Source organism: Peromyscus maniculatus, chromosome 14, assembly GCF_049852395.1.
Source record: "Peromyscus maniculatus bairdii isolate BWxNUB_F1_BW_parent chromosome 14, HU_Pman_BW_mat_3.1, whole genome shotgun sequence".
Classification (NCBI taxonomy): domain Eukaryota; kingdom Metazoa; phylum Chordata; class Mammalia; order Rodentia; family Cricetidae; genus Peromyscus; species Peromyscus maniculatus.
This window is the reverse complement of record NC_134865.1, coordinates 37,278,824-37,306,651: the sequence shown is the minus strand read 5'-3', so window position 1 is coordinate 37,306,651 and position 27,828 is coordinate 37,278,824. Positions and strand designations below refer to the sequence as shown.

Here is a 27,828-nt window from a genome sequence, read left to right as displayed (position 1 = left end):
AGATGGGTGTGGTTGAGAGTGCTCCTACTCAGATGAACACAAATGAGCTCCCCTTACACAGTGAGGTGTTTCCCACTGAAGAACAGTTTGCCCCTAAGTCAGAAGAAGAAGAAGCTGCAGAGAAGGTAAAGATGTCACCAACAAAACCAAAGAAACAAAAGTGGACTGGGAATAAATACAATGTAAAATAACGTAAATAAAACTTTTTTTTTTAAGTTCTGTTTTGTACGTGTGCATTTACTTATATGAAGATAGTTGTATAAGGTCTAAGCTGCTACATCAAGAGGGCATGGGGAGGACCGGAGGATGGTTCAGTGAGTCAAGTGATTGCCACCCACGTGTAAAGACCTGGAGCTCATCTCCTGCACCCACGCAAACAGCCCTGCTCAATGGTGCCTGCTGCGGAGACAGGGAGATCCCTGGGCTTGCTGGCCAGCAACTCTAGCCACAGTGAGCTCCAGATTCAGTAAGAGACTGTCTCAAAAAATAAGGTGGAGGGACAAGTAGGAAGACATCCAGTGTCAGCCACTGGCACGCACACACACACACATCACACCACACACACTATACACATATCACACACACTACACATACTACACACTACACACAAATTACACTACACATACTACACACCACACACACTACACACACATCACGCATATCACACACACACACATACACACTGAACACATCACACACAGTCCACACACACACTTCACACATGTACCACACATACACACCACACATACTCCATACACACACTACAAACCACACACACATACTCCACACACATACCACACATACATACTACACACACTATACACATACTCCATTCACACTCCACACACACACACCATACACACACACCATGTACACTCCATACACACTTCACACACCACAAACCACACACACACACTCCATACATGCACCCCTACACATCACACACACACACACACACACACACCACAGACACACACTCCACATATACTCCACACACACACCCAAACACACCACACCTACACCCACACACCACACACTCCACACTCCCCATACCACACACACACACACACACACACACACACACACCACACACACACTACGTACCCTATACAAACACACTCCACATACACACCACGCACACACTACACACCCTATATACACCACACACACACTACACACCCTATACACACCACACATACAACATGAAATCTACACAACCAAGGCTTTCAGCTAGGCTAAGCTGAAGCGTTAGCTTGGGAGGTCGGTGTTATTTGGAGCCGCAGGTGTGGTTATGATTACTTGAATGACTTGACAATGTAAAGAGAGAAGCAGACACTGCAGTCTGAGTAGAATCTCAGACCTGACAAGGACTTGAAGATGAAACACAGAGAGCATAAATTCAACAGAAACGGGAGCCTCGATGTTGGAACTCGGCACGTTCTTGCCTGTTTTTTTTTGGGGGGGGGTGTTTTTGTTTTTTTTTTGTTTTTGTTGTTGTTGTTGTTGTTTTTGTCATGTTTTGTTTTTGAGACAGGGTTTCTCCGTGTAGTCTTGGCTGCCCTGGAACTCACTCTGTAGACCAGGCTGGCCTTGAACTCAGAGATCTGCATGCCTCTGCTTCCTGTGTGCTGGGATTAAAGGCGTGCACCACCACCTCTGACTTGAGATGTTTGAATGGAATCACACTGTACACTGAAAGAAATGTTGACGGCAAGAGTGGTGGGGTTTTGTGGGTGAAGGTGGCTGGGTCCTTCCTACGGCTGCCACACCTTACTGGGTCCTTCCTAGGGCTGCCACACCTTAGTGGGCCTTCCTACGGCTGCCACACCTTAGTGGGTCCTTCCTAGGGCTGCCACGCCTTAGTGGGTCCTTCCTAGGGCTGCCACGCCTTAGTGGGGCCTTCCTACGGCTGCCACGCCTTAGTGGGCCCTTCCTAGGGCTGCCACGCCTTAGTGGGTCCTTCCTAGGGCTGCCACGCCTTAGTGGGTCCTTCCTAGGGCTGCCACGCCTTAGTGGGTCCTTCCTAGGGCTGCCACGCCTTAGTGGGTCCTTCCTAGGGCTGCCACGCCTTAGTGGGTCCTTCCTACGGCTGCCGCAACCTTAGTGGGTCCTTCCTACGGCTGCCACACCTTAGTGGGTCCTTCCTAGGGCTGCCACGCCTTAGTGGGCCCTTCCTAGGGCTGCCACACCTTAGTGGGCCCTTCCTAGGGCTGCCACACCTTAGTGGGTCCTTCCTACGGCTGCCACACCTTAGTGGGTCCTTCCTAGGGCTGCCACACCTTAGTGGGTCCTTCCTACGGCTGCCACAGCCTTACTGGCATGAGAACTCCAACCCATTCTCGCAGACAGCGTTGTTCTTACACTTCGTCTTGCTTCTCTGTGTGGCTGCTTGGGTTTGCCAGAGACTAAACTCAGCCTTTCTACCTTTAGTATTGATTTGGGAGGGACGTGCCACAGTAAGCATGTGGAGGTCAGAGAACAACCTGCAGGAGTTGGTTCTCACCTTCCACCCCCTGGATTCTGGCAGTGAGCTCAGGTCACTGGGCTGGGCAGCAGACCCCCTTCCCTACTGAGCCATCTCACTGGACCCAAACCCAGAGCTGTGTAAATGCCAGCCAAGTGCTCCGCCACCAAGCTGTCTGCTCTGTTCTGTTTCCCACAGTTCCGAAGACCAGACATCGCTAGTGGAGATAAAGGGCTCTAGAAGAGCGCCCTTCTGTACCTCTTCTGCTGGTGACTGCCAGCATTCCTGGGGCTTGGAGACAAATCACTTCAGTGTGTCTCCATCTTCACGTGACCCCCTCCCACCACCTTTTTCTAGTAAAGGCACCTGTAATTGAATGTAAGGCCTCTCCTACATCTTAGATGATTTCTGGCAACCATCCGTTTACATTATAAATGTCCTTTTACCAAATAAGGTCATACTCATAGGTCTTTGGGATTAGAATTTAGAGATTTTTTTTGGCAAGTTGCCATCCATCCACTGCAGCAGCATTAACAAAGCAGGTGTGATGGAGTTTGAAGAGGTTTGGTGACGAAGACAGCCTGGAGTCCTTTAAAGGATGAGAACTAAGCAAGGGTATTTTTTTTTCTCCTGAGACAGGGTTTCTCTGTGTAGCCCAGGCTGTCCTGGAACTCACAGAGATCCTCCTGCCTCTGCCTCCCGAGTGCTGGGATGCACCACCATGCCTGGCTCTAAGCAAAGGTATTCTAATGAGCATACATATCCTAACCAGGTTAGAAGGCACAAGGGGAGTTTGAGGCCCGGGCAGAAATGGCAGGAGTATTTGTTTTTCGAGGAAGGAGAAGCCGGTAGAATCTCGGGCTGGTGAGAGAGCGGTAACAGGAGCAGCGATGGTGTAGAAGCAAGAGAAAATGGTGCTGCTCCAGGCGTGCCGCCGCCACAGCCACCGCTGAGCAGCTGGGCGTGCGGACTGGGTACGCGGGCACCACAGCCACCCCTGAGCAGCTGGGGGTGCTCCAGGCACGCCGCCGCCACAGCCACCGCTGAGCAGCTGGGCGTGCAGACTGGGTGCGCGGGTAAGGCACAAGATGAGGGCAGAGAAAAGTCGACGGTGGAGCTGGGTCTTAGAAAAGGGACGATGGGCACCTAGACTGTGTCTTCGCTTGTGAGGTGAATGTGATCACCATGGAGACACAGCATTCTGGGAACAGCACAGCTTTTTTTTTTTTAAATGCTGGAAAAGAAGTCTGAGTATAGCTGATAGCAGAAAACCTCAGACTTCGGTGGTAGATATGGTACATTGGTTCTCAACAGTGGCCCAGGAAGAAAAGCCCAATAATGAGAAAGCTGAGAGCTGCCACATCAGTGCTGGAGTGTCCTGAACAGTGTCACCTGGGAAAGTGGAATCACAACTTCCAGGGGTTGGGGAGATGGCTCAGCAGTTAAGAGCACTGGCTGCTCTTCCAGAGGACCCAGGTTCAATTCCAAGCCTCCACGTGGCAGTTCACACCTATCTGTAACTCCAGTCCCAGGGATCTGATGAACTCTTCTGGCCTCCCTGGACATTGTACACAGTCATACACATAGGCAAAACACCCACCCACACAAATGAAACAAATAGACAAACTTCCATGGTCACCTTGGACAGGGATCAGCTACAAGAATGAATAAGCGGCTGGGCGGTGGTGGCGCACGCCTTTAATCCCAGCACTCGGGAGGCAGAGCCAGGTGAATCTCTGTGAGTTCGAGGCCAGCCTGGGCTACCAAGTGAGTTCCAGGAGAGGCACAAAGCTACACAGAGAAACCCTGTCTCGGAAAAAAAAAAAAAAAAAAAAAAGAATGAATAAGCTCAGTTTAATCGGCAAATAACAAACATTAACGCTGCTGCCTCTCCTGGGTTTTGTTTTTCATTACTGTGTTCAATTATCTTTATCACAAACGTTTTACACACAAGCATCTCAAAGTGTAACTAGTACCGTCTCTTTGGTTAGTAGTCAAATGTTTTGCTGAGACAGAGAGAGTGAGAGAGCGAGGTATCTATAAAGCAAGAGTGGTTGCTGGCCTTTGCCAGAAAAGGGATGCTTCTTCGGGAGTGAGAGGGAAGAAAGCTGGGGGTGGGAAGCCAAGAGAATTCCTGTCTGGTGGCTTCCATGTCTTCAGTGAGTCCAGAACAAATGGAGTGTGCGTGAGAGAGCATGAGAGAAGTCTAAGAAAAGTGAATAAAGAACAAAATAGTCGCTGAAGAAACTGGATTGACAGATGTGTTTGGGAGCAGAAGCTCCTAATGGGAGAAGATGGCCTTGTATAGAGGTCTGAGTAGCCAGGAGCAGAAAAAGACTGCTTAGAGCCAAAGCTCTCTCAGGCAAACCCGGGCAAATCTCTCGTCATTTGCCACAGGCCCAAACAGATAGGTCCACTGATTGTTCAGGAAAGACCACAAGAAGCAGATTTGAAGCTTAGCACACAGTAGGGCAATGCCTCTGGGAGGCATTTTCTTGGTGGATGATTGATGAAGAAAGGCTTAGCCCACTATAAGTGGTACCATCCTGGGCAGATGGTCCTGTGATGTAAAAGAAAGCAAACTGAGCAGGCCAGGAGAAGCAAGCCAGTAAATAGCCCTCCTCCATGGCCTCTGCATCAGTTCGGTCTCCAGGTTCCTGCTTGAGTCCCTGCCCTGACTTTCCTTCATGGTGGATTTCAACTGTAAGCTGAAATCAATCTTTCCTCCCCAAGTTGCTTTAGACCGTGGCATTTGTCACTGCAGTAGGAAACACCCAAGACAACTGGGTTCAATGCAGTCACAAAACACTAGCAAGGACGTTTGCATCTGCAGCTCCCTTGGCCTGTCGGTTCTCTGAGCGTGGCCACTCATGACTGTACTGGCATAGTGACTTCTCACTCTTGAGTAGGCCTGTCCACCCTGGTCTTCCCATATGAAGCCCTGTTAACTTTATTTGTGTGACAGGATCCCGTGTATCCCAGGCTGGTCTGGAACTCTCTGTGTAGCTGGGCTCAGGTGCTAAGATTAATGGTGTGCACAACCAGGTTTATGAAATCCTGAGGATTGAATCCAGGGCTTTGTGCATGCTAAGTAAGCACTCTAGAAGCACACATCTCCAGCTCAAAAGACTTATTATTTCTACATTTTTCTTATTTATTTATTTATTTATTTATTTATTTATTTATTTATTTATTTATTTATTTATCTATTTGTTTGTTTGTAGGTCAGAGGATAACTTGTGGAAGTTAGTTTCCTCCCACCACCATGTAAGTTCTGGGGATCAAATTTAGATCATCGGGCTTGGTGGTGAGTACCTTTACCCCATCTCACAAGCCCAGCTAAAGGTTGATTCAGAATGGTCCCCTTGAGCGGAAGAGGAAGGCTAAGTGAGGCACTATCAGCCTGCAGCTGGCTGCTGACAGCCCCACACATTTTCCCTTCGGTTCAGTGTTCTTGACGCTTCACTTTGTGGAGAAACCATCTCTACCTACACAGTTTCCCTATGCCACTCTGTTGCTACAGGTGTTTTAAAGTTCCATGTGTCATGTGGTCACTTTACTCAGGTTTTTGTGATTCGTTTTGCTAAAATTTTTTTCTGTTTCCTGGCATTCCACATTAGGCAGTAGCTGCTTGCTTAGTGGATTATTTCTTGCATTCTGCTCCGGTTGGGAGCAGAGCAGCAGCAGGTTTGCTGGGATCTGTGTTTCTGAGCTAAGAACACAGGGAAGGACTTGCATGTTTGTTTTCTATTCACCATTCAACTAGAAAAGTCAATGGGAAAATGTAAAAGAAATGAATGTCCAAAACCCAAATTAGTCCCAAACAAGTGTGAATCTTAGCAAAATCACTGTGGGGCGTTTGCCAGCCGCTTGGAGGTGTTGAGGTTCCCGAGACAATTCAAAAGGCAAGTCTGAGCTGAGGTCATTAACATTGGGAAGGCACTCTTAATTTAAAACAGTTATGGAACTCTCTGCGTTTCCCCTTTTCCTTCAAATATTTTAGTGTGTTTTGAGTCACACACTCTCATCACAAACTCGCTGCTTCCTCTGCAATCTGAGGAAGCACTGTGGGGGCTGCTGTGACAAGAACTCAGACAGCTTGAATACGATTTCATTTTCTCTCAGCCCACTTCCCAGCAATCTCATCATTACATTCATGCTCCACTCTATATCTTCTAGGTCCCTGATAATCCAGATGCAGCCCTGGGGAATGGGGAGAGAGAGGAACAATTCTGGCACATTCTTGAACTAGGACAAAGCAGAGCCTCATGGGAAAGAAATCAATGGGGACTTGGGATCTTCATTTATTTGTGGAGTTGGGAATGGAACCCAGGGACTTGTGCATGCTAGGCAACTATTCTGCCTCTGCGTTCCATCTCCAGTCCCAACACTAAGGCTGGAAAGAATGAGATGTGTGTTTTCCCAGTTTTACAAGGCTTTGGGTTCTGTCCAGCTTGATACTCTGAGACCAGTTTATGCAGCCCAGGAACATGGCATTGAACAGAGGACTGACTGACTGCTGCAGGGTGCATCCACAGAGGTGCCTCAGCCCCAGCTCACCTTCAAGCACTTGGAAGATGCTCCTGCCAGGCCCATGCTGAGCCCAGCATTGTTTAACATTTTAATTAATGAATTGGCATTCAAAGTAACCTTGGTGAATTAAGGCTGTGAATACAAACACACTGATTCATATAACAGCTGTTACCTTTGGGGGCGCACAGGGGAGGTGTCTGGAGAGCTGGAAGATGTTCTGTAGCTTGACCTGAATGCTTGTTAAATGGATCTACTCATTTGTGAAATATTTATCAGGTTATAGACTTAAGTTATCTTCATCTTCCTGGGCACTCTTAAATTTAAAATTTTACACACACACACACACACACACACACACACACACACACACACACACACACACACATGCCCAGAATGTGTCAGATTGCTTTAAATGTGATCTTTCTTGGGAAGCTTCCCAGTGGCATTGTGAAATTAGTGGGATTATCATGTGTTCCATTTACATTCTGAGGCTTTTCCCAAAAACCATGTGTATTCCATTGTAACTGAACTCCTAATTTGCCCTTAGGAATCACTTTAAAATTCTAAAAAGGCAAGACTTGGGTGTAGTTGGTGTTTTCTTTGGGCCACCAATCAGCTCCCAAATAAAGACACGGAGACTTATTATTAGTTATGAATGCTCTGCCTTAGCTTAGGCTTGTCCCACCAGCTCTTATAACTTAATTTAACCTGTTTCTATTCATCTATGTTTTGCCTCGGGACTTTTTACTTTTCTTTCATTCTGTATGTCCTACTTCCTGCTTCCTCCATGTCTGGCCAGCTGGCCCCTGGCATCTCTCTGGTGTCTCTTTTTCTTTTCTTTCTTTCCCCAAGCCTAAATTCCTCCTCCTACTTATCCTCCCTGTCCCAAAGTTCCACCTATACCTCCTCCCTTGTTATCGACTATTCATCTTTTTATTAGACCATTCAGGTGCCTTAGGCAGGCAACACATCCTTGCATAGTTAAACAAATATCAGCAACATAAACAAATGTATCACATCCTTACATAGTTAAACACATGCAACACATCTTTGCACAGTTAAACAAATATTCTGCAACAGGTTAGGCCATCCTGTTCATTGCTGTTCAGTTGCTAAATAATGTCAGTTACACAACTGGTGTCCAATAAACATTTGAATTAAAAAATAAAGGAGTCAGTGGTGTGTAAATAAATGTGCAACCCTAGGCATTGGGAACAAGGAGGAAGGCATATGCACCCACCGGGCCAACATCAAGTGAATAGTGCAAACTCACCTAAAAGAGCTGGGAAGAGACTCGGTGGACCCATCTAAAGCTGTCAGTCAACTACTGCACACTGCTTACTCTGGCCAATGACACACGCATGCTCTTGAGTAAGGATAGACAGACACAATTAAGGAGGCACTGGAAGAAAAAGGAGCCCTTCATCATGGAGTTGGGTTGGTGCCTCTCACCACAGACAAGTGTTGAAGATGAGGCAGGGAGATGATGAGTTTGAGCCCATCCAGGCTATACCTGGGGCTATCACAATCGAGGCCCTGGGTTTCAGTCCCAGCACAGAGTAAAGTGAGCACAGCAGAGCATGCCTGTAATGCTAGCACTGGGAAGTGCAGCCAGGAGGCCCAGAAGTGCCAAGCCAGTATTAACCACTTACTGAATTGGAGACAGTCTTGCCTACATGAGGAGCCCCCTCCCCACGCACGCACACGTTTGTGTGTGTGTGTTGTGTGTGTAGGTATTGTGTGTGTGTGTGGTGTGTAGGTATTGTGTGTGTGTGTGTGTGTGTGTGTGTGTGTGTGTGTGGTGTGTAGGTATTGTGTGTGGTGTGTAGGTATTGTGTGTGTGTGTAGGTATTGTGTGTGGTGTGTAGGTATTGTGTGTGTGTGTAGGTATTGTGTGTGTGTGTGTGGTGTGTAGGTATTGTGTGTGTGTAGGTATTGTGTGTGGTGTGTGGTGTGTAGGTATTGTGTGTGTGTGGTATGTAGGTATTGTGTGTGTGTGTAGGTATTGTGTGTGTGTGTGTGGTGTGTAGGTATTGTGTGTGTGTAGGTATTGTGTGTGGTGTGTGGTGTGTAGGTATTGTGTGTATGTGGTATGTAGGTATTGTGTGTGTGTATGTGTGTGTGTGTGTGTGTGTGGTGTGTAGGTATTGTGTGTGTGTATGACTTTTTTTTATTAAGTACAAACCGTTCTCTGTCTTGCTTGCATAGGCAATCCCACTGTGGGCTCAGATCCCACTGTTTCACTGGAGCCTAACCCAGTCTGTCACCGAAGGGTAATACCTGGGGACCACGTTCCAGGACAGCCTTCAAGGGCTCATGGTCCCGTGATGCAGCAGAGTCTAACACCAATGCCTTGGTAGTACTGTGGGCGATGCACTCCCAGTCTCAGCAAGTGGAAACAAGATTGTGTGTCACCTACTGCAAGAGTACCACCTCCCCGTGCCATGGGCCGGCCGGCCCAGAGCAGGCTCCACACCACACACACTGTACTTCCCTGGCTTCAAGGAATGGATACAAGGAGAAGGATTCCCCTGGGATGGCAGTGTTGGTGCCAGAATCAACTGGTACATATTGGTAATGTGCCAGGTTTGGTGTCACTTGCTCATAACCCCAGAACTAGGCGGCAGAGAGAGCACAGGAGGGTGGCTGTGAGCTCTTTGTCTTTCCTTTGCTCCTGTGGTGGGACTCTCTCCCAGGTGTCTAGGCAAGTGCTCTACCACTGAGACGCATCCCAATACCCTTTTCTACTTTTAAAAGATCTTATTGCTTTTATTTTATGTGTATGAATGATTTGCCTGCATGCTTGTAAGGGCACTTTGTGTGTGCCAGTTAATGGCAGAGGCCAGAAGAGGGCGCTGGATCTCCAGGACTGGAGTCACAATGGTTGTGAACCACCGGGGTCATGGGAAACATCTGCACAAGTGACAAGCACTCTTAATTCCCGAGCCATCTCTCCAGCCCACACCTCTTCCTGTTTAATAACCCGGACTCCAAGCTGACGCATCTCTGATGTGTTCCTGGTGGAAACAAAACCAGAAGAGGTGGCCCACAGTTCACTCCGACTGACTCTCTGTCCCTCCTCTTCTTTTCACATAGTCCCTCCCTCCACACACAGCAGCAACCCTGAGCTGTAGCTCTAGAGAGGCCAGTCAGTCAGACTGACAGCCTGACCCACAGCCCATGCTCTTCTGGTGAGTGAGCATAGAGTGAACAATGCTCCAGCTTGCCTGAGAGGTTCAGAATGGTTGGCCACTTAGCTCTAGGATCATCTAGATAATGGTTAATAAACTGAACCCCCCTATAACAGTTCTGTGTCCATGACCCCAGGGCAATTTCATCAGACCTCTGGAGGGAAAAGTGTAGGGATGTTTACAGAAATATCCCCAGATGACTCAGTGTGTGTTATGGATGGAGACTCATAGCCATTCCACACCCAACAGGAGTGGTGGAGCGGTATGCTCTCAAACTCTTGTAGATTCCTGACCTTTCATCTCACTCACACACAGCTCACCACAAGTGAGGGCACTCTTGGCTCTCTACTTGAATAACCGGTGAAAGCATTTAATACTTTCAGGTTAAGAATGTAAATCTTCTTTTTTGTTTTATATTCTATCCTATTTTTGAGACAGAGTCTATGTAGCCCAGGTTGGACTCAAATTTACTGAGAATAACTACACCCTGATCTTCCTGCCTCCAGCTCCTAGTACTGCAGGTACAGATTGGTACCTTAGTTTTTGAAAGCACTTTGGTGCTCTCTCTCTCTCTCTCTCTCTCTCTCTCTCTCTCTCTCTCTCTCTCTCTCTCTCCCTCCCTCCACCTCTTCTTCCTTCTCTTTTTCTCTATTTTTATTTTTTATTTTAAAGTGTGTGTGCATGTGTGCAAGTGAGTACAGGGACCTGGAGAGCCCAGTGTGCCAGATCCCCCTGGAGCTGGAGTTAATATTTTAAGCCACCAACTCTGAGTGTTGGGACTCACACTCGGAACCTCAGCAAGAGCAGTGTGTAGTCTTAACTACTGAGCTGCCTCTCCAGCCTCCAGGCCGCCTCCATGTTCCATTCCTAAGTGTTTACTCCTCAAACACTAAGTGATATATCCATGCAAAGATCTGTAAGTCAACATTCGTAGCAGCTTTATTTGTAACATCCCCAAAGTGAGTCAACCCAAACGCCCATCAGCAGATGAATGGAACTATCTGCATGATGGAGTCCTACTCAGCTACAAAGAGAATGAACCGGTGATACATGGAATGAGTCTTGATCATATCTGTCCATGCTGAGTGAAAAGAGCCAGCCACCCACACACTACATGGTCCCATTGTATAAAGTTTTACCAAATGGAAGCCACACTCCAGGCACAAGAATAGGTCAGTGGTTGCCGTGGGATGCGCAGGGACAGTGATGGTATGTCCACTGTTAAGTTATGGTGATTTACTGCCTATTCACACACTTCAAAATCTATCAGAGGTTACACTTTTTGTCTATTTGTTTGTTTGTTTTTGTTTTTTGAGACAGGGTTTCTCTGTAGCTTTGGAGCCTGTCCTGGGATAGCTCTGTAGACCAGGCTGGCCTTGAACTCAGAGATCCACCTGCCTCTGCTTCCCGAGTGCTGGGATTACAGGCGTGCGCCACCACCGCCCGGCAGAGAGGTTACACTTTTAAAATGTCTAGTACACGAAATGTAATGTAATTACACCTCAGTAAAGCTGTTAAAATGGCAGCAACATCATCAAAGCCCCCAGTGTTCAGGCCTCATCCCCAGGGACCTGGTTCCACAGGCTCCAGTGTCCATCCATGGTTACTTTGTTTTGTTTCTTGAGTCTCAGTCATCTTTCGGTCTAGGGTGGCCTCGACCTCATGATGTTCCTGTTTCTTTCTCCCAAGTGCCGCGATTACAGTCCTAAATCACCACTCCTGAGCCAGCATCAGTAGGACCCCAAGCAGCACCCCCGCATGCTTGCCGCCCAGAGTCACTCTGTCTAATAGGAAGAGGAAGAGGCCTGGAATGCAGCCCAGGAAGAAGTGCTCTGAGGGTTCTGCAGGAGCTGGAAAGCCGGTCGGCTCCGGCTCAGGAGACCAGGGCAGTGACAGCTCACTCCACTAGGTGGCGTCTGGACACTTCCGTAGAACGTGATTTCCAGGAAGGCTTGAGGAGTAAGACTTGTTGGAACAGAAAATAACCACCAGGGGACGTGTCCGCAGGCAATAATCTAGGTTCCAGAGGACAGAAAACAGAGCTATTTACTTGTGGGCCAGGTAACTCCAAGAGTGTAAAGTAATGAATTTCACAGGAAGGCAAGATATCCTTAGCTGTAGCTGTGAGCAGGAACCACGGCATCCTGGGACCACACAGTCATTTCTTCCTACATTAAGGGCTGTTCCTAGTCTTTTTCATTGTCTTTTCAAAGATTTACTTTACTACTTTGTTTATGTGTATATAGGTGTCCATGAGTCTGTGTGCATCACAGCATAGACTGGCCTGTGGAAGCCAGAAGAGAGGGTCAGATCCCCCGGAATCGGAGTTACAGGGGGTTCTAATCCACCCGGCTGGGTGCGGGAACCCAACCCAGCTCCTCAGCAAGAGCACCGAGGGTTCTTTAACCCCCAAGCAGCCTCTCCAGCCCTTCTTCCTTTCCTGAAGTGCTTGTTCCAGGCCACGTCTTTGGGGAAAGGGGCTTCAGACGTTACCAAGAACAGAGTCCCAGTGCAGAGATCAGTTCTTTAAGTACAGCAGCGGATAAACAGTGGCTCTCCTACCATTGGTATTCCACCCTACTCACTCAGTGACCCTCTGTCAAAATGACTATCGGAGGGAGCTGGACAGACGGCTCAGCACGTGAGAGCACTGGCTGCTCCTTAAGAAGACCTGCACTTGAGTACCCATACCGTGACTCACAACTGTCTGTAACTCCAGTTCCAGGATCCAGCGTCCTCTCCTGGTCTCCAGGAGCGCTGAAGGCACATGGTGCACAGACATACATGCAGGCACACTAAACAAATAGTGTTTTAATGACTGTGAGGTGTGTCTGTCTCCTGACAGTCTTCAGGCAGTCAGGTCACAGCTCTCCACTATGGAGCCTGAGCCCCAGACACATAATCAAATGTGGAGATCTCAAAACATTTGGCAACATTAGTTTCTGAGCGTGCAGCAGCTAAAGACCTAAACATCAAACAAACAATGAAGGTGTTTCTTGCAGTGTTGAGTCACCGGACTTTACTGCAGCCTTTGTTCTGAACTCACAAGGCACACTCCGAACTGCCCGTGCATCACATCTTACAGTGCCAGCAAACACTGCCTATGCTCAGATCTGAGACTATTGTACATAAGGGATTTCAGTGTTTTAGTGTTTAATTGTATATGCAAATTTTCTTCCCGTATAGAAATATAAAGGAAACATATTACAGGAAACAAAGACTCAATGTTTTTCTACCATCATTCCTCAGCATGTGTCAGGTTTAGTGTTAGACTGTATCAAAGGATTAATGAATTCATTCATTTGTTGATTTTACTGGTCTGCCTCTGCCCCAGTGCTGGAATTACAGGTGTACACCTTTACATCCTGCTGTGAATGAGGAGTTTATGTTTTCTCTTTGGTGCTGGGGTTAAATGGAGAGCTCCTTTCACACTGGACCAGTGCTCACTCACTGACCTGTACCACCGGCCCTCTTATATAGGGTTTCAGGTTTTGTTTGTTCAGAGTTTTGGACGCTCTTGTTGGTGGTGTTGCAGTGCTGTTGTTGTTACTGCAGTGCTGTTGTTGGTGATGCAGTGCTGTTGTTGTTGTTGCTGCAGTGCTGTTGTTGTTGGCGCTGCAGTGCTGTTGTTGCTGCAGTGCTGTTGTTGTTGGTACTGCAGTGCTGTTGTTGCTGCAGTGCTGTTGTTGTTGGTACGGCAGTGCTGTTGTTGGTGCTGCAGTGATGTTGTTGGTACGGCAGTGCTGTTGTTATTGTTACTGCAGTGCTGTTGTTGGTGCTGCAGTGCTGTTGTTGTTGGTGCTGCAGTGCTGTTGTTATTGCTGCAGTGCTGTTGTTGTTACTGCAGTGCTGTTGTTGGTGATGTAGTACTGTTGTTGTTGGTGCTGCAGTGCTGTTGTTACTGCAGTGCTGTTGTTGTTACTGCAGTGCTGTTGTTGGTGCTGCAGTGCTGTTGTTACTGCAGTGCTGTTGTTGTTGGTGCTGCAGTGCTGTTGTTGTTGGTGCTGCAGTGCTATTGTTGTTGGTGCTGCAGTGCTGTTGTTGTTACTGCAGTGCTGTTGTTGTTACTGCAGTGCTGTTGTTGTTGGTGCTGCAGTGCTGTTGTTACTGCAGTGCTGTTGTTGTTGGTGCTGCAGTGCTGTTGTTGTTGGCGCTGCAGTGCTGTTATTGTTACTGCAGTGCTGTTATTGTTACTGCAGTGCTGTTGTTGTTGGCACTGCAGTGCTGTTGTTGGTGCTGCAGTGCTGTTGTTGGTGCTGCAGTGCTGTTGTTGGTGCTGCAGTGCTGTTGTTGTTGGTGCTGCAGTACTGTTGTTGTTGGTGCTGCAGTGCTGTTGTTGGTGCTGCAGTGCTGTTGTTACTGCAGTGCTGTTGTTGGTGATGCAGTGCTGTTGTTGTTGGTGCTGCAGTGCTGTTGTTGTTGGTGCTGCAGTGCTGTTGTTGTTACTGCAGTGCTGTTGTTGGTGCTGCAGTGCTGTTGTTAGTGCTGCAGTGCTGTTGTTACTGCAGTGCTGTTGTTGTTGGTGCTGTAGTGCTGTTGTTACTGCAGTGCTGTTGTTGGTGATGCAGTACTGTTGTTGTTGTTACTGCAGTGCTGTTGTTGGTCGTGCTGCAGTGCTGTTGTTGTTGGTGCTGCAGTGCTGTTGTTGTTGGTACTGCAGTGCTGCTGTTGTTACTGCAGTGCTGTTGTTGGTGGTGCTGCAGTGCTGTTGTTGTTACTGCAGTGCTGTTGTTGGTGCTGCAGTGCTGTTTTTAGTGCTGCAGTGCTGTTGTTGGCACTGCAGTGCTGTTGTTGGTGCTGCAGTACTGTTGTTGTTGGTGCTGCAGTGCTGTTGTTGTTACTGCAGTGCTGTTGTTGTTACTGCAGTGCTGTTGTTGTTGTTACTGCAGTGCTGTTGTTGTTACTGCAGTGCTGTTGTTTTTGTTACTGCAGTGCTGTTGTTGGTGCTGCAGTGCTGTTGTTGGTGCTGCAGTGCTGTTGTTGTTACTGCAGTGCTGTTGTTGTTGGTGCTGCAGTGCTGTTGTTGGTGCTGCAGTGCTGTTGTTACTGCAGTGCTGTTGTTGGTGCTGCAGTGCTGTTGTTGTTGGTGCTGTAGTGCTGTTGTTACTGCAGTGCCGTTGTTGGTGATGCAGTACTGTTGTTGTTGTTACTGCAGTGCTGTTGTTGTTACTGCAGTGCTGTTGTTGGTCGTGCTGCAGTGCTGCTGTTGTTGGTGCTGCAGTGCTGTTGTTGTTGGTGCTGCAGTGCTGTTGTTGTTGGTACTGCAGTGCTGCTGTTGTTACTGCAGTGCTGTTGTTGTTGGTGCTGCAGTGCTGTTGTTGTTACTGCAGTGCTGTTGTTGGTGCTGCAGTGCTGTTGTTGGTGCTGCAGTGCTGTTGTTGGTGCTGCAGTGCTGTTGTTAGTGCTGCAGTGCTGTTGTTGTTACTGCAGTGCTGTTGTTGATGCTGCAGTACTGTTGTTGTTGGTGCTGCAGTGCTGTTGTTGTTACTGCAGTGCTGTTGTTGGTGCTGCAGTGCTGTTGTTGTTACTGCAGTGCTGTTGTTTTTGTTACTGCAGTGCTGTTGTTGGTGCTGCAGTGCTGTTGTTGTTGGTGCTGCAGTGCTGTTGTTGTTGGTGCTGCAGTACTGTTGTTGTTGGCGCTGCAGTGCTGTTGTTGTTGGCATTGCAGTGCTGTTGTTGGTGCTGCAGTGCTGTTGTTGTTGGTGCTGCAGTACTGTTGTTGGTGGTGCTGCAGTACTGTTGTTGTTGGCACTGCAGTGCTGTTGGTGGTGGTGCTGCAGTGCTGCTGTTGTTGCTGCAGTGCTGTTGTTGTTGTTGCTGCAGTGCTGTTGTTGGCACTGCAGTGCTGTTGGTGCTGCAGTGTTGTTGTTGTCACTGCAGTGCTGTTGTTGTTACTGCAGTGCTGTTGGTACTGCAGTGCTGTTGGTACTGCAGTGCTGTTGGTACTGCAGTGCGTTGGTACTGCAGTGCTGGGGATCGAACCTCCTGCCTAACCTGCTAGGCAGATGCCATGCCATGGAGCTATAGTGTTGAACCTGTTTTGAGAAACCCCCAGACACCACCAAGGAGCAGGTTTCTGATGCAAGCACATAAGGTCCTTTTATTCAGGTTCAATCTGGGCCACCACACAGCAGATGGAAGGAAATGTGGTGACAGTCACGAGCCCAGGTCTAGAGAGTTTTTATGGGGAAAAACCACAAGCTGGGAATTGGCAACTTGGGATTGGTTGGGGCAAGGTGAATTTTTGAAACTACTGATCTAGGCTTTGGGCATGAAACCACATTTGAAACCATTGGGTTAGACTTTAGGTGGGGAACCACAACCCACTGAAAAGGATTATCTGGACTGCTCAGCAGGATTATCTAGATATCTTCAAGGGCCCTAAACCGCAGACAGAATGTCTGCAGGAGCATACTGCCCTGTGTCTGTTCTAGTTGTCATGGCACATTCTTGAGGTCCTTCCTGGAAATGAGTACAGCAGGTGGTCTGAGATGGTGGCCCTTTCCCTAAGATGGAGCCTCTAAAGTCAAGTCTAGGCCTTCACAATAGCCTAGTTCCAAATGTTTGATTTGCTGCCTTGAATTTCATCGAATAAAATAAAGTCATTAAGTGAATTTTTGACTTGGGGAAAAAAGAATTTCCAACAAGCACTGGAATAGCCTTAAATATACACCAGCCATTTTGTATTATGTATTTCTGTGAAGCAACGTTCTCAGCTTTGATGATTATGAAATCAAAATACCAGTCAACTCTGAAAAACGTTGAGGATGCTCATGTCTTGAGGTGGCAAGTACTCAGCTGACATTTAATTCCTCAGGCAAAAATATACAAGCTCATATATGTGCATCAGTACACAAATTTGCGTTCATTGTTAATGGACAGTAAAATGCTTTGCTTTGTTTTGCTTCGGTTTTCTGCAGCAGGGTCCTATCCCAGGCTGGCCTTGACCTCCCTGTGTAGTCCAAGGATGACAATGGACTCCTAACCCCCTGCCTCCACCCCCAAGTGAAGGGTATATAGGAGTGCACCACCACACCTGACTTCAAAGAACTCTTTTAAAATTAATTTCTTCTAACAGTAAATGTTGGATTTATATACTTATACACCAAGGTCCCGATTGAAAAGTGTTAAAAGTGGAAAAAAGTTTAAGCCACCAACACTCTGAAGTTCAGGATCCATAAACTGAGACCTCCTGCTGGTAGCCAGTGAGCCCTGCAGGCTGCTCCTCCGGAAAATGCTATTTAGGGCTCTCAGAACTGCAGGAGTTCTTTTGTTATTGGTGAATCCTGTGCTCCTATCACTTAAGGCCCTCATCCTCTGATACACAGGTACTGAGCCGGATGCAGGAGGCAGGCAGGGACAGGAACCAGCTAAGCCCAGCCTTAGGTCGACGAAAGGGTTGACACCGCCCACAAACGCAGGTGCCCTCGCTGACTGCCCGCCACACCTACGCGTCTGCATCAGGGAAGAAGACCCTGGAAGGACGCTGTCTTAGGGTGGGAGGGTGTGCCTGAGGTACAGGGAGAAGGGGGGGAAGGGGAAGGGAAAGGGGGAGGAGGAGGGAGTGGTGAGGTCACGTGACTGAATGCAAAGGGGGCGGAGTCCAGGCGCCAGGACGCTGCCTGGTCGCACAGCAACGGCTCAGCACGGAAACATGAACACTGCGGGTAACCGGGAGCTTCAGGCCAAGGAATATTTAGAAAAACATCGAATAATGGAGCTGCTGAGCCAACTCACTAGCTTCCTCCTCTTTGTCCGACCAAGTAAGGGTCTTGCCTCCTTTGGTTTTCTGTCTACCTCTGCCCAGCAAAGGGTCCCCAGTCCGCCGCTTCTCTCCCCAGACCCTGTTCTCCCCACTCACTCCATTCCCTGCCTCCGGAAGAGTGCAGCCTGCTGCTGTCCGCTGAGTCTGTGACCCCCGCCCGCCCCACCAAACCTGATGAATGACCTCTCGCCGCCAGCTCCGCGGCGGGGAGGCTGGGAGAGGGCTCAGCGGGTGGCAGAGCCTAGCTCTAGTCCACCCCGGAGTTAAGAGCGCTTGGGAAAAGACAGACCGTCAGTCTCTTCTACCGGAAAATGGAGATAATAGTACTGATCTCCTGAGAATGGGGGAGTGGGCGGGTATAAAATGAATTACAGCTCACCCAACCTTGGCTGGCAAGCAACAGATCTTTTCAATTCCAAGGCGTCTCTAATTTAGTAAGAGGGCTAAACAAATGATAGCCCGAGCTGCAGGATCCTCCTGGGGAATCGTTTTCCCCTGGCATTTTAATACATTAGACCCTTTCAAAATTTGGGTTATTTCACAATTTTCGGTGATGTACGGTAAGAACTTACGTTGAGATGAAATGGCATTGCATCCCTAAAATAACTGGACCCTGTCAGCCTTCATAATGAGTGTCTAAAATTCCAAAATGTCCATTTACTTCAGTGGAAAGAAACAGAAATACCATCTCGACTTGAAAAAGACGAAAACTAGTATGGCCTCCTAGGGCATGAGAAAAGTCTTTTGAAATATTTTATTTTAAAAGTGTATTTATTTTAAACATGTAGGTGTTTTGCCTGCATATATGTCTGTGCATCATGAGCCTGCCTGTTGCCCGAGGAGGTCAGAAGAGAGTGTCTGGAGTTACCTGTGGTTCTGATCCATCATATCAGTGCTAGTACCTGAACTAGGTCCTCTTCAAGGACAAGTGCTGGTAACCACTGACCTAACTCTCCTTGCCATTAAATTTAAAACACAAATTTAGTACAGCCAATGTTCAGAACTTCAATGCTATTTTTAGACAAATGTCTTAAGCTAATTGTGTGTGTGTGTGTGTGTGTGTGTGTGTGTGTGTGTGTGTGTGTAGCTCCACATGCATAGTTCCTCTCAGCAGGTAACTGTCATTTCTAACAACCCTAGTCTAATGTGGCCAATTACTAACTCACATGTTGCCAGAGGTCCCAGTCTACACTGGTATGTCCGGATTGTTCATCTTGTTCAAAGTATTGAAGAAGCACTCAGAACAGAAAGAAGCTAAGGATTTTGTTCAGAAGCAAACAGAGTACAGGCCAGATAGAACCAGAGAGCATTGGGCTCTGAGTGATTCACTCAAGAGCCATTGGTTACTTTCTAAGGTTTCTTTTCCGTTTCAAAAGAAGGGTACACTAGAGTGTAAGTAGTTTTCTGATTTTCTCTTCCTTTATTTTGAAATGATGGGTATCATTCATTTATTCAGTGCACACACCTGTGCAAGTGTGTGAAGGTTAGAGGGTAGCCTGGGGAGTCTGTTCTCTCCTTCTGCTCTGGAGTCCTGGGATCAGACTAAGGCCATCCATCTCAGTCGCTGGTCTGTTCTTAACGATAGGCTTGGTTATGTAAACCTTTGTTTACTGTATGTGTCCTATATGGTGCATCTAATTTTAATCATACACACTTGCAATTTCAAATATGTGTAAGATTTCCTGCAAGTTTGTTTTGAAGACACGTGTGCCTAGCTGCTCATACACCCAAGTCTGACGGACAAACTCACTACACCTAGTTTCAGGATGTATTTGACCACAAAAGAAGAGTTACCAAAGCTTACAATGGAACTTATAGTTCAGAATGACCTAACTGCCTTTGTTACATGCAGCTCAGTGGTGGTGGGGTCACAGGATGCTAAGTGCATTTTTGTGCTAAGTATATGTTTGTAAAGGTGTGTGTGTGTGTGTGTGTGTGTGTGTGTGTGTGTACGCACGCGTGCACATGTAGATAATGACAGGAATCCCTGTAATAGAGACAAAAGCAAAGCATGATAGTACATGACTGTGATGCTGGTATCCAGGAAACTGAGACAAGAGAATTAAGCATTTGAGGTCAGCCTGGGCTACATAGTGAACTATAAGCTAGCCTGGGATACACAGCAAGACATTATTTCAAAATACACACACACACACACACACACACACACACACACACACACACACACACACACACACACACAAGGGACTGGGAATGTAGTTTAGCAAGTAAAGTGCTTGCCCAGCATACATGAGGCCCGGGGTTTGATCTCCAGTGCCATGAAAACCACTTACAATAACACCTATACTCCCAACTCTGCATGGAGGCAGGAGGACCAGGAATTCAAATCCAAAATAAGAACATAAATAAATACTCGTGGTACTCCTTGAAACAACTATCTTAGTTAGGGTTAAACACCAAAGCAACTTGGGGAGGAAAGGGTTTATTTGGCTCTGCTTCGATACCATAGTTCATCACTGAGGAAAGTCAGGACACGGACTCAAGCGGAACAGGAATCTGGAGGCAAGACCTGATGCAAAGGCCATGGAGGGGTCCTGCTTACTGCTCCTCATGGTTGCTCAGCCTGCTTCCTTATAGAACCCAGGACTACCCGCCCAATCTTATGGAGGCATTTTCTCAATTAAGGTTTTCTCCTCTCAGAAGACTTTAGCTTGTGCCAAGTTGACAAAAACTAGCCAGTACACATCTTTGGTTGGTTTGTTTTTAGAGACAAGGTTTCATATCCCAGGCTGACCTATAACTTCCTAGGTAGCTGAGACTTGCCTTGAACTCCTGATCCTTCAGCCTCTACTTCCCCAGTGTGGATTTATAGACATACACCATCACACCTAGCCTTAAATGCTATTCAGAATACCATTTGTAGACAACTGGAGACTTGAATACTACCGACCTACATAAAGATACTAAAAACAATTTTTGAAGGTATGAAGTATATTGTGATCACAGTACTGTTGAAATATAAAAAACACAAAGAGTCTTTATGATGGTTAATTCCAGTTGTTAACTTGATGAGGTCTAGAACCATCTGGGAGATGGGCCCCTGGCATGCCCGTGGTGGGCTGTCTTGATTAGGCTAATTGGGACAGGAAAGCCTGTCCACAGGTGACACCATTCCCAGGCTTAGAATCTTAAAAAGAAGAAGTGAGCAGAAGCACTCACCTCTGCTTCCTGCCGGTGGACACACTGTGACCAGCTTTTTGCCATCTTATGTCTGACTTCTGCCCTGACTGTCTCATTATTTTTGGAAAGCAGATTGGATTTTCTGCTTTTAAAATCAGTTCAATAGAAGAGCCTGTTGATCCAGAGCACTGCTTCTACACAAACTTGCCTCATCAGGAGACTGCGTCTGTCTAAAACGGTTTCTGTTCCCCTGGCCAGCTTCTTCCCTGCATCATGCCACCCCTCTGTCTTTCTGGTTTCCATCCCTGTCTGCAAATCAGATCATCTGGGAAGCTTAAAAACATCTCAGATCCAGCCCTCTGAGGCAGAGCACTACTGAGTTCAGCTACAGAAGTGTTCTCTGCTGTGGTGTAAGTGTCCTGGAGGCAAGGCCTGCGCCCTGAGTGCCTGGACTGTCCTACTTGTGACATACTTTAATTTCATATAGAAAGAGTCTCAACTGTTTATTTGCAGAAAAACCGAGAGAGTATTTGATCTCTCTTCTGGAACGGCTGAAAATCGCCAAGGTAACAGGCGTATCGTTTCCTTTCTTCATGGACAACTCTAACATTGTGTCAATGTTTGAGATGATGGACTCCTCGGGCAGAGGCTGCATCTCATTTGTGCAGTATAAAGAAGGTCAGTGCGACCTGCACCAAGGAAGGCCACTCCGTAACTTTCTCTAGCTGGAAAGAATTCCATTTTGTACATTTTTTCTTCTCATTCTCACTTTTGCAGCCCTAAAAAACTTGGGTCTATGTACTGCCAATGAAGTTTTGAATGATGATGGACATAGAATAACTTTGGATAAATTCAGAGATGAAGTGTAAGTGTTTTTAGTATTTTACTAACATGGAATCATTTTGAAGTATTATTACCATTGCATATTGAGTACCACTACTTTTTCTTGTGTGTGTGTATGTGTGTGTGTGTGTGTGTGTGTGTGTGTGTGTGTGTGTGAGAGAGAGAGAGAGAGAGAGAGAGAGAGAGAGAGAGAGAGAGAGAGAGAGAGAGAGAGAGAGAGATGTGTGCATGCATGTGTCATGGCACACATGTGGAGGTCACAGCAACCACAGGTGTCAGTCCTCACTTTGTCTCCTGCTGTTTGCTGTTGCGCTGTGCACCCCAGGCTAGCCCACAACCGTATGGAGTCTCTGTCTTCACCTTGCACCTCGCTGTAGGAGCAGAGTTCACCCTGCTGTGCAGGCTTTACCTGGGTTCTGAGGATTCGGACTCAGGTCCTCACACTTGCACAGCAAACGCTTTACCTACTAAGCCATCCCTCACCCAACACCCAACACCTTTTGGGTGAAATATTTTATTCCCTTTAACTTTCAGTAATTATGAAGTAAAAGCAGGGGAAACTCGCCCTGGGGAAGAAGAGGGGTAATGATAGAGTTGGAGAGGAAGTTCTAGAGGTAACCTCATTCTCATTAGGAAGCCTCATCAGTGTGGAGTGTGTTGGAGCACGCCTTTAATCCCAGCACACAGGAGGCAGAAGCAGGCGGATCTCTGTGGTTTCAAGGACAACATGACCTACATAGTGAGTTTCAGGACAGGCAAGGCTACATAGAGAGACCCTGTCTCATTGAAATAAAAAAAGGAAACCTCATCAGTTCTCAAACATGAGATGAGGAGGCCATTCTGCTAGAATTACTAAAATTCTCAGCTCCACACAGTAGTTGGAAAATCTCTTTATAAAATACAGTGTAAGGCCAATGAGATGGCTGAGTGGGTAAAAGTTCTTCTTGTGCAAGCCTGGCAACCAGTTTGATCCTCAGGACTCACATTAAAGGTGGACAGGGAGAACAGGTGACACAAAGCTGTCCTCCGGTGTCCACATGCATGATGACACTCCCCACTCACATCGTACAGATGCACACAGTCATAATTCTAGATTGATGTGACTTTAAATAGAGCAGACATGGTGGTGTGTGCTTGGAATCCCAGTATGTTGGGGAAGTGGCAGGAGAGTCATGAGTTCAATGCCAGCCTGTGTTGTAAAGCAAGTCAGTCTCAGACTCTCTCTCTGAGAAAATAGAATAGAATGTGTCCTAAAGCATTTTATCAAAATTTTTTTCTTCTGCAAAGTAAAAATCAACAATGTAGGCTACGTCCAAGCCTGACCATTAAAATTTTTTGAGATTTTATTTTCATTTTATATGTATGAGTGTTTGCCTAAGTGTGTCTTTGCACCCCATGCATGTAGTGCCCATGGAGGACAGACAAGGGTGATGTATCCCATGGGACTGGAGTTACAGCCTCTTGCGAATGACCAGGTGTGTGCTGGGCACTGAACCCAGGTCCTCTGGAGGAGCAGCCTCTTAGCAGTTGAGCTATCTCTCCAGCCCTTAGCCTGACAATTTCAGACCGAGATACTATAGCATTGAGATTACTAAATAACTGCCTTGTCAGAAAAAAAAAATAGAAAAAAAATTATGTAGAAATCTTCTAGCTAATTAAGCTCAATTTGTGTAAAAGCTTATTCTTTGCGGATTTAAGAATCAAGGGATCATTGCTTTGGCTGGGGATGTTGGTGTAGCTCTTGCCTTGCACGAGCAAGACTCTGAGTTTGATCTCTAGTACCACGCACACACAAAACTTGTTACTTTACATAGCCCAAGATCAAAGAAATGTTAGAAGGAAAAAGGAAGTTTAGGATTTTTGTCTCAGGTCAGGGAGATGGCTCAGCTGGCAAAGGACTTGTGGCCTAACTATGAGGACCTGAGATCAAAGTCCCAGGCCCATGAGAAGCTGGGTACAGTTGCACATGTCTGTAACCCCAGTGCTGGGACGAGCAGGTCTAGTAAACCAATGAGCTCCGTGTTCACTGAGACCTTGTCTCAAAAAGTAAGGGGAGAAGCAACTGAGGAAGTCACTCAATATCAACCTCAGGCCTCCACTTGCACAGACTCAAATACACACACACACACACACACACACACACATATCCCGCACATGCACAAATACACATAAACACCTGCGCACGAACACACACACAACTACAACTAAGAAACACTTTAAATGGAAGGACATAAGAATTGAATGTTAGGAACAACCATAGCTTAACCACCATATCCTAAAACTGTGGTTGTTTTTTCTGGTGGGACAGAATCTCACTGTGTTGCCCAGGTGAGTCAACCCACAGTGGTCTTTTGCTTCAGAGTGCTGGAATTATAGGCGTTCTCCACCACTCCCAGCTCACAGTATATTTCTTATATAAACACTGAATTCTCAAATGGACACAGGAACCTCACTTACTAACACACATCCATAAGTAAGTGTTTCTACAGTGTATTGGCTGTGTTTGGCTTTCTACAACAACTCCCCTTGATTAGCAAAGTGGAGGTAAGCTATGACTGACCTTTGCTCTCACACTGTCTTCAGATGTCTGCATTCCCATTTGTAATTCCTAATGTGTAATTACTCTGCTTCTCACAGCTGAGTTCTGTTCTTTGTTTTCTTAGGAACCGGAGGACGGAGGAAGTATGGTCATCGTTTTAGTGACATTAAAACTCAAGATAATAAATGATTCTACCAAGTTTTCATTTGTCCAGTTTCATTAATTCAGAACTTTATCAGACAACTTCAATCCAACTGTCTTCTTTGTTAAACAACCCTTTTTTCAAAGATGCTTTGTTTCCCAGTGTTAGGCCAGTTTGCCCTCAAGTTGAGTAGAATTTCAACATATTGCTGAGCCAGTTTGTAAATTCCAACTTCATTTAAGGCTGCTGTGGCCGGAAGGCGCTCAGAAGCTGACTGCAGGACATCTTTCAGGAGTAATGCAGAGCCCATGTTCAAATTCAGAACGATGCACGCTGCTTTTACACTGTTTAGGAAGCCAAGAGGAAAGGGGACGAGAGATCACTATACATAATGTATATTTTAAATCAACAAATTTTTGACAAATGTTCTCATGTTTATAACTATACTTAATATTAAATACTAAATATTTATAACCAAAATTAATGTTAAATTTATGAGAAAACTAATTTTCCTCTGGTCTGGGCTATTGTTAGGCACTAAACCTAGCTGTGATTTCTTATTTTCTGTGGGTGGCAGAATTATACCTGTATTCATTTTCTATTTACTCTCCTAGTGATAAGCAAATAGCATTGAACCAGATGCTAGGAAGCATGTCCAATGTGTAGTCTATACCTGGTTCTGATCAGTTTTCTGGATCACACCTATTGTTTTGGTTTCCCTATTATGTTTTGAAAATATAATACATTCACAATGAATGTTTTAAGGTTTCATTTTATTTTAGATTTTTAAATGTTATTTTATGTGCATGTTTTGCTTGCATATACATCTGTGCACCATATGTGTGCCTGTGCCTATGGAGACCAGATGAGGCTATCAGATACCCCAGAACTGGAGTTACCGGCGGTTGTAGGCCACCATGTGAGTGCTGAGAACCAAATTCTGCTGGACCCTCTTACTGGTCAGAGGTCGAAATCTATCGTATCCTGGGAGTTTTTTTTTTTTCCAAAGCTTGACATGGAGACTTCCTCCCTCGAAGTGAGACTTCCTGCTTTCTACCTGCCCTTATCTGGAGAATGTCCCTGGGCCCAGAGGACTGACCTTATTTGAAAGCTGTCTCTAAGCCTGGATGCCTGATTTATCTCTAGGGTGGCCCTTGGCACAATCTCCTGCTGGAAGCCTCCCCTGCTGCACACATGGTAACTAAGACTTGTGTTAGGAGCTCTGCTATAGGACCCTGCTGCCACACACAAAGCCTTTTGACAGGACCATGTTACTTAATCAAATAAAGGTTTATCCCCAGACTTCCCAATCCTATATATTTCTTATACTCTAGAAAAAAGTTGAGCTGATTCATCAAAGTCATCTCCCAGAGGGAAATCTCCATCATACCCACAGCCAACAGAACCCTGTTCCTTGCTTCCGCTCCCTCCGCCCTCGTGGACCCATGCAACCAATGATCCCTAGGAAGAAACAGAACCACAAACCCCAGTCCTCCGCAGGAGCAACAAATGCTCTTAACTGTTGAGGCATCTCTCCAGCTCCGGATTTTAATTGATGTTATTACAACAAATATCAATGAAATTCGGAAATTGTTAAAAAGAAGTCAACTCCTCTAGCATTTGGATTCACCAGTGTTTAAGGTTACACATTAGGCTTATTGTTTAAAATAGTTTTCTGGTCTCTTGCAATAGTGAGAAAACAAAGGGAAAAGATTCCATGTCATATCAAATTGCAACTGGGCTGCTCCTCCTTTGTTGAAATGATTAGCGAGGATTATCTAAAACAAAGAACAATCCATAACGTCTGACTTCATCAGCACGGCCTCCCAGCACCCGCTGACTTACCTCCTGATAGATGTATGCATCCATCAGCTACAAGCATTTGCCAGAAGATTCTGAATAAGGAGAAACAAAGCTTCTCCAGCTGAAGCAGCCGGCCCCGTAGGTCAGCAGGAGTGGGCAGGCTGAGCTGGACAGGGACATCACTGACTGTTCAGACTGAGACGGCAGGGACAGCCATCTGGAAACAACCTTCACCAGAATGACATTTATCACTCCGTGTCTTTAACAAATCACTTCAAATTTGAGGAGATATTCTGTCCTAGGGGATTCTGGAGTTAAAAAAAAAAAAAGTCTAATACTAAAATATATACAGAAATAAATATCTATACTTACATATTAACTTTTAATTATTTATTTCCATTAAAGTCCCCCCAACCCCCCAAAAATTTCTAAATTCAATTTTATAAAGTTGAAAATGAAAGTTTATGTTTAGAATTAAAAGTCACCATTTAATCTTATGCTCTGATTTCAGCAAACAAACGAATACTACTTCCAGTTGATTACAGTACTCTTTGTGGAGGCACCATGTTAGGGCATAAAGTCAGGAGAGCAAATCATGAAATGCGAGCATGCACAGGGCATAGAGTACAGGGCACTTACTTGGTAAAATGAATGGCACGGTGAACTAGTCAACCCCAGGTAACACACCACTTCTCTGTGAGGGCCACAGCATCACTCATTTATTCTGAGTAAATTCTTCAAAAGAATAGATTTTAGAAATATTTCCATCAAAACCAAAGTTTGGACCTACCATACGCGAAACCCCAAATTTAATCTCCAAAACTGGGGGTGGGTTCTACAAAAGCTAAATTTTGGAGTATACACGCCACCTTTGACTCTGACTAACTGTGTAAAGGGTGACGCACACAGGACATACCTTTCTTTCTTATACAGTTTTGTAGCATCTTTTACTTCTCTAGAAACGTGATCTGCTTGGCGAGTCAACATAGCAAGGTTTAAACGCTCTGAGAGATTAATCATGTCATCGAAGACAGAGCTTTCCATGGAGGCTAGTTGTCCCAGCTGCAGCTTACTGAGGGCAGCATTCTCTGCAAAGACCTCCAGTGCGGCCTGTTGAAGCTGCAGGAAGAACTGAAAGCAAACATCCATTAGTACATTTATTAACACAGTGCTGGGCATCTTGAAATAGAACTGGATCATACAATTTCCAAATTTAAGGTGTGCGTTCAGTGCCAGTGAGCCAGCTCTGATGAGCCAAGTCTGATGACCCGAGTTCAAAGTGGAAGGAAAACAGTGGGAGGAAACAACTGTAGCCTGCACATGTGTGCCATGGTGAGTTACACACACACACACGCACACGCACACGCACACGCACACGCACACGCACATGCGCGCGCGCGCGCACAC

The 27,828-nt window shown here is 46.3% G+C and overlaps 1 protein-coding gene and 1 pseudogene across 1 annotated transcript; one reads left to right on the top strand and one right to left on the bottom strand.

Moving 5' to 3' along the window:
* The first annotated feature begins 17,793 nt into the window (after positions 1-17,793).
* On the top strand, positions 17,794-24,677 carry Efcab10 (EF-hand calcium binding domain 10). Its single transcript, XM_006989535.4, has 4 exons — positions 17,794-17,951; positions 21,608-21,772; positions 21,872-21,959; positions 24,601-24,677. The coding sequence occupies exons 1-4, from the start codon at positions 17,843-17,845 to the stop codon at positions 24,635-24,637; spliced, it is 399 nt and encodes a 132-aa protein (XP_006989597.1). The 5' UTR covers positions 17,794-17,842; the 3' UTR covers positions 24,638-24,677.
* Positions 24,678-24,742: 65 nt separating this feature from the next.
* LOC121822530 (RAD50-interacting protein 1-like) lies at positions 24,743-27,570 on the bottom strand (annotated as a pseudogene).
* Positions 27,571-27,828: the final 258 nt, after the last annotated feature.

Excerpts from the sequence above, each read along its gene's own strand:
- Efcab10 (XM_006989535.4), top strand. The coding sequence starts at position 17,843 with ATGAACACTGCGGGTAACCGGGAGCTTCAGGCCAAGGAATATTTAGAA. Across the intron at positions 17,952-21,607 it reads CCTCCTCTTTGTCCGACCAA|AAAAACCGAGAGAGTATTTG; the intron begins GTAAGGGTCTTG and ends GTTTATTTGCAG. Across the intron at positions 21,773-21,871 it reads ATTTGTGCAGTATAAAGAAG|CCCTAAAAAACTTGGGTCTA; the intron begins GTCAGTGCGACC and ends TCACTTTTGCAG.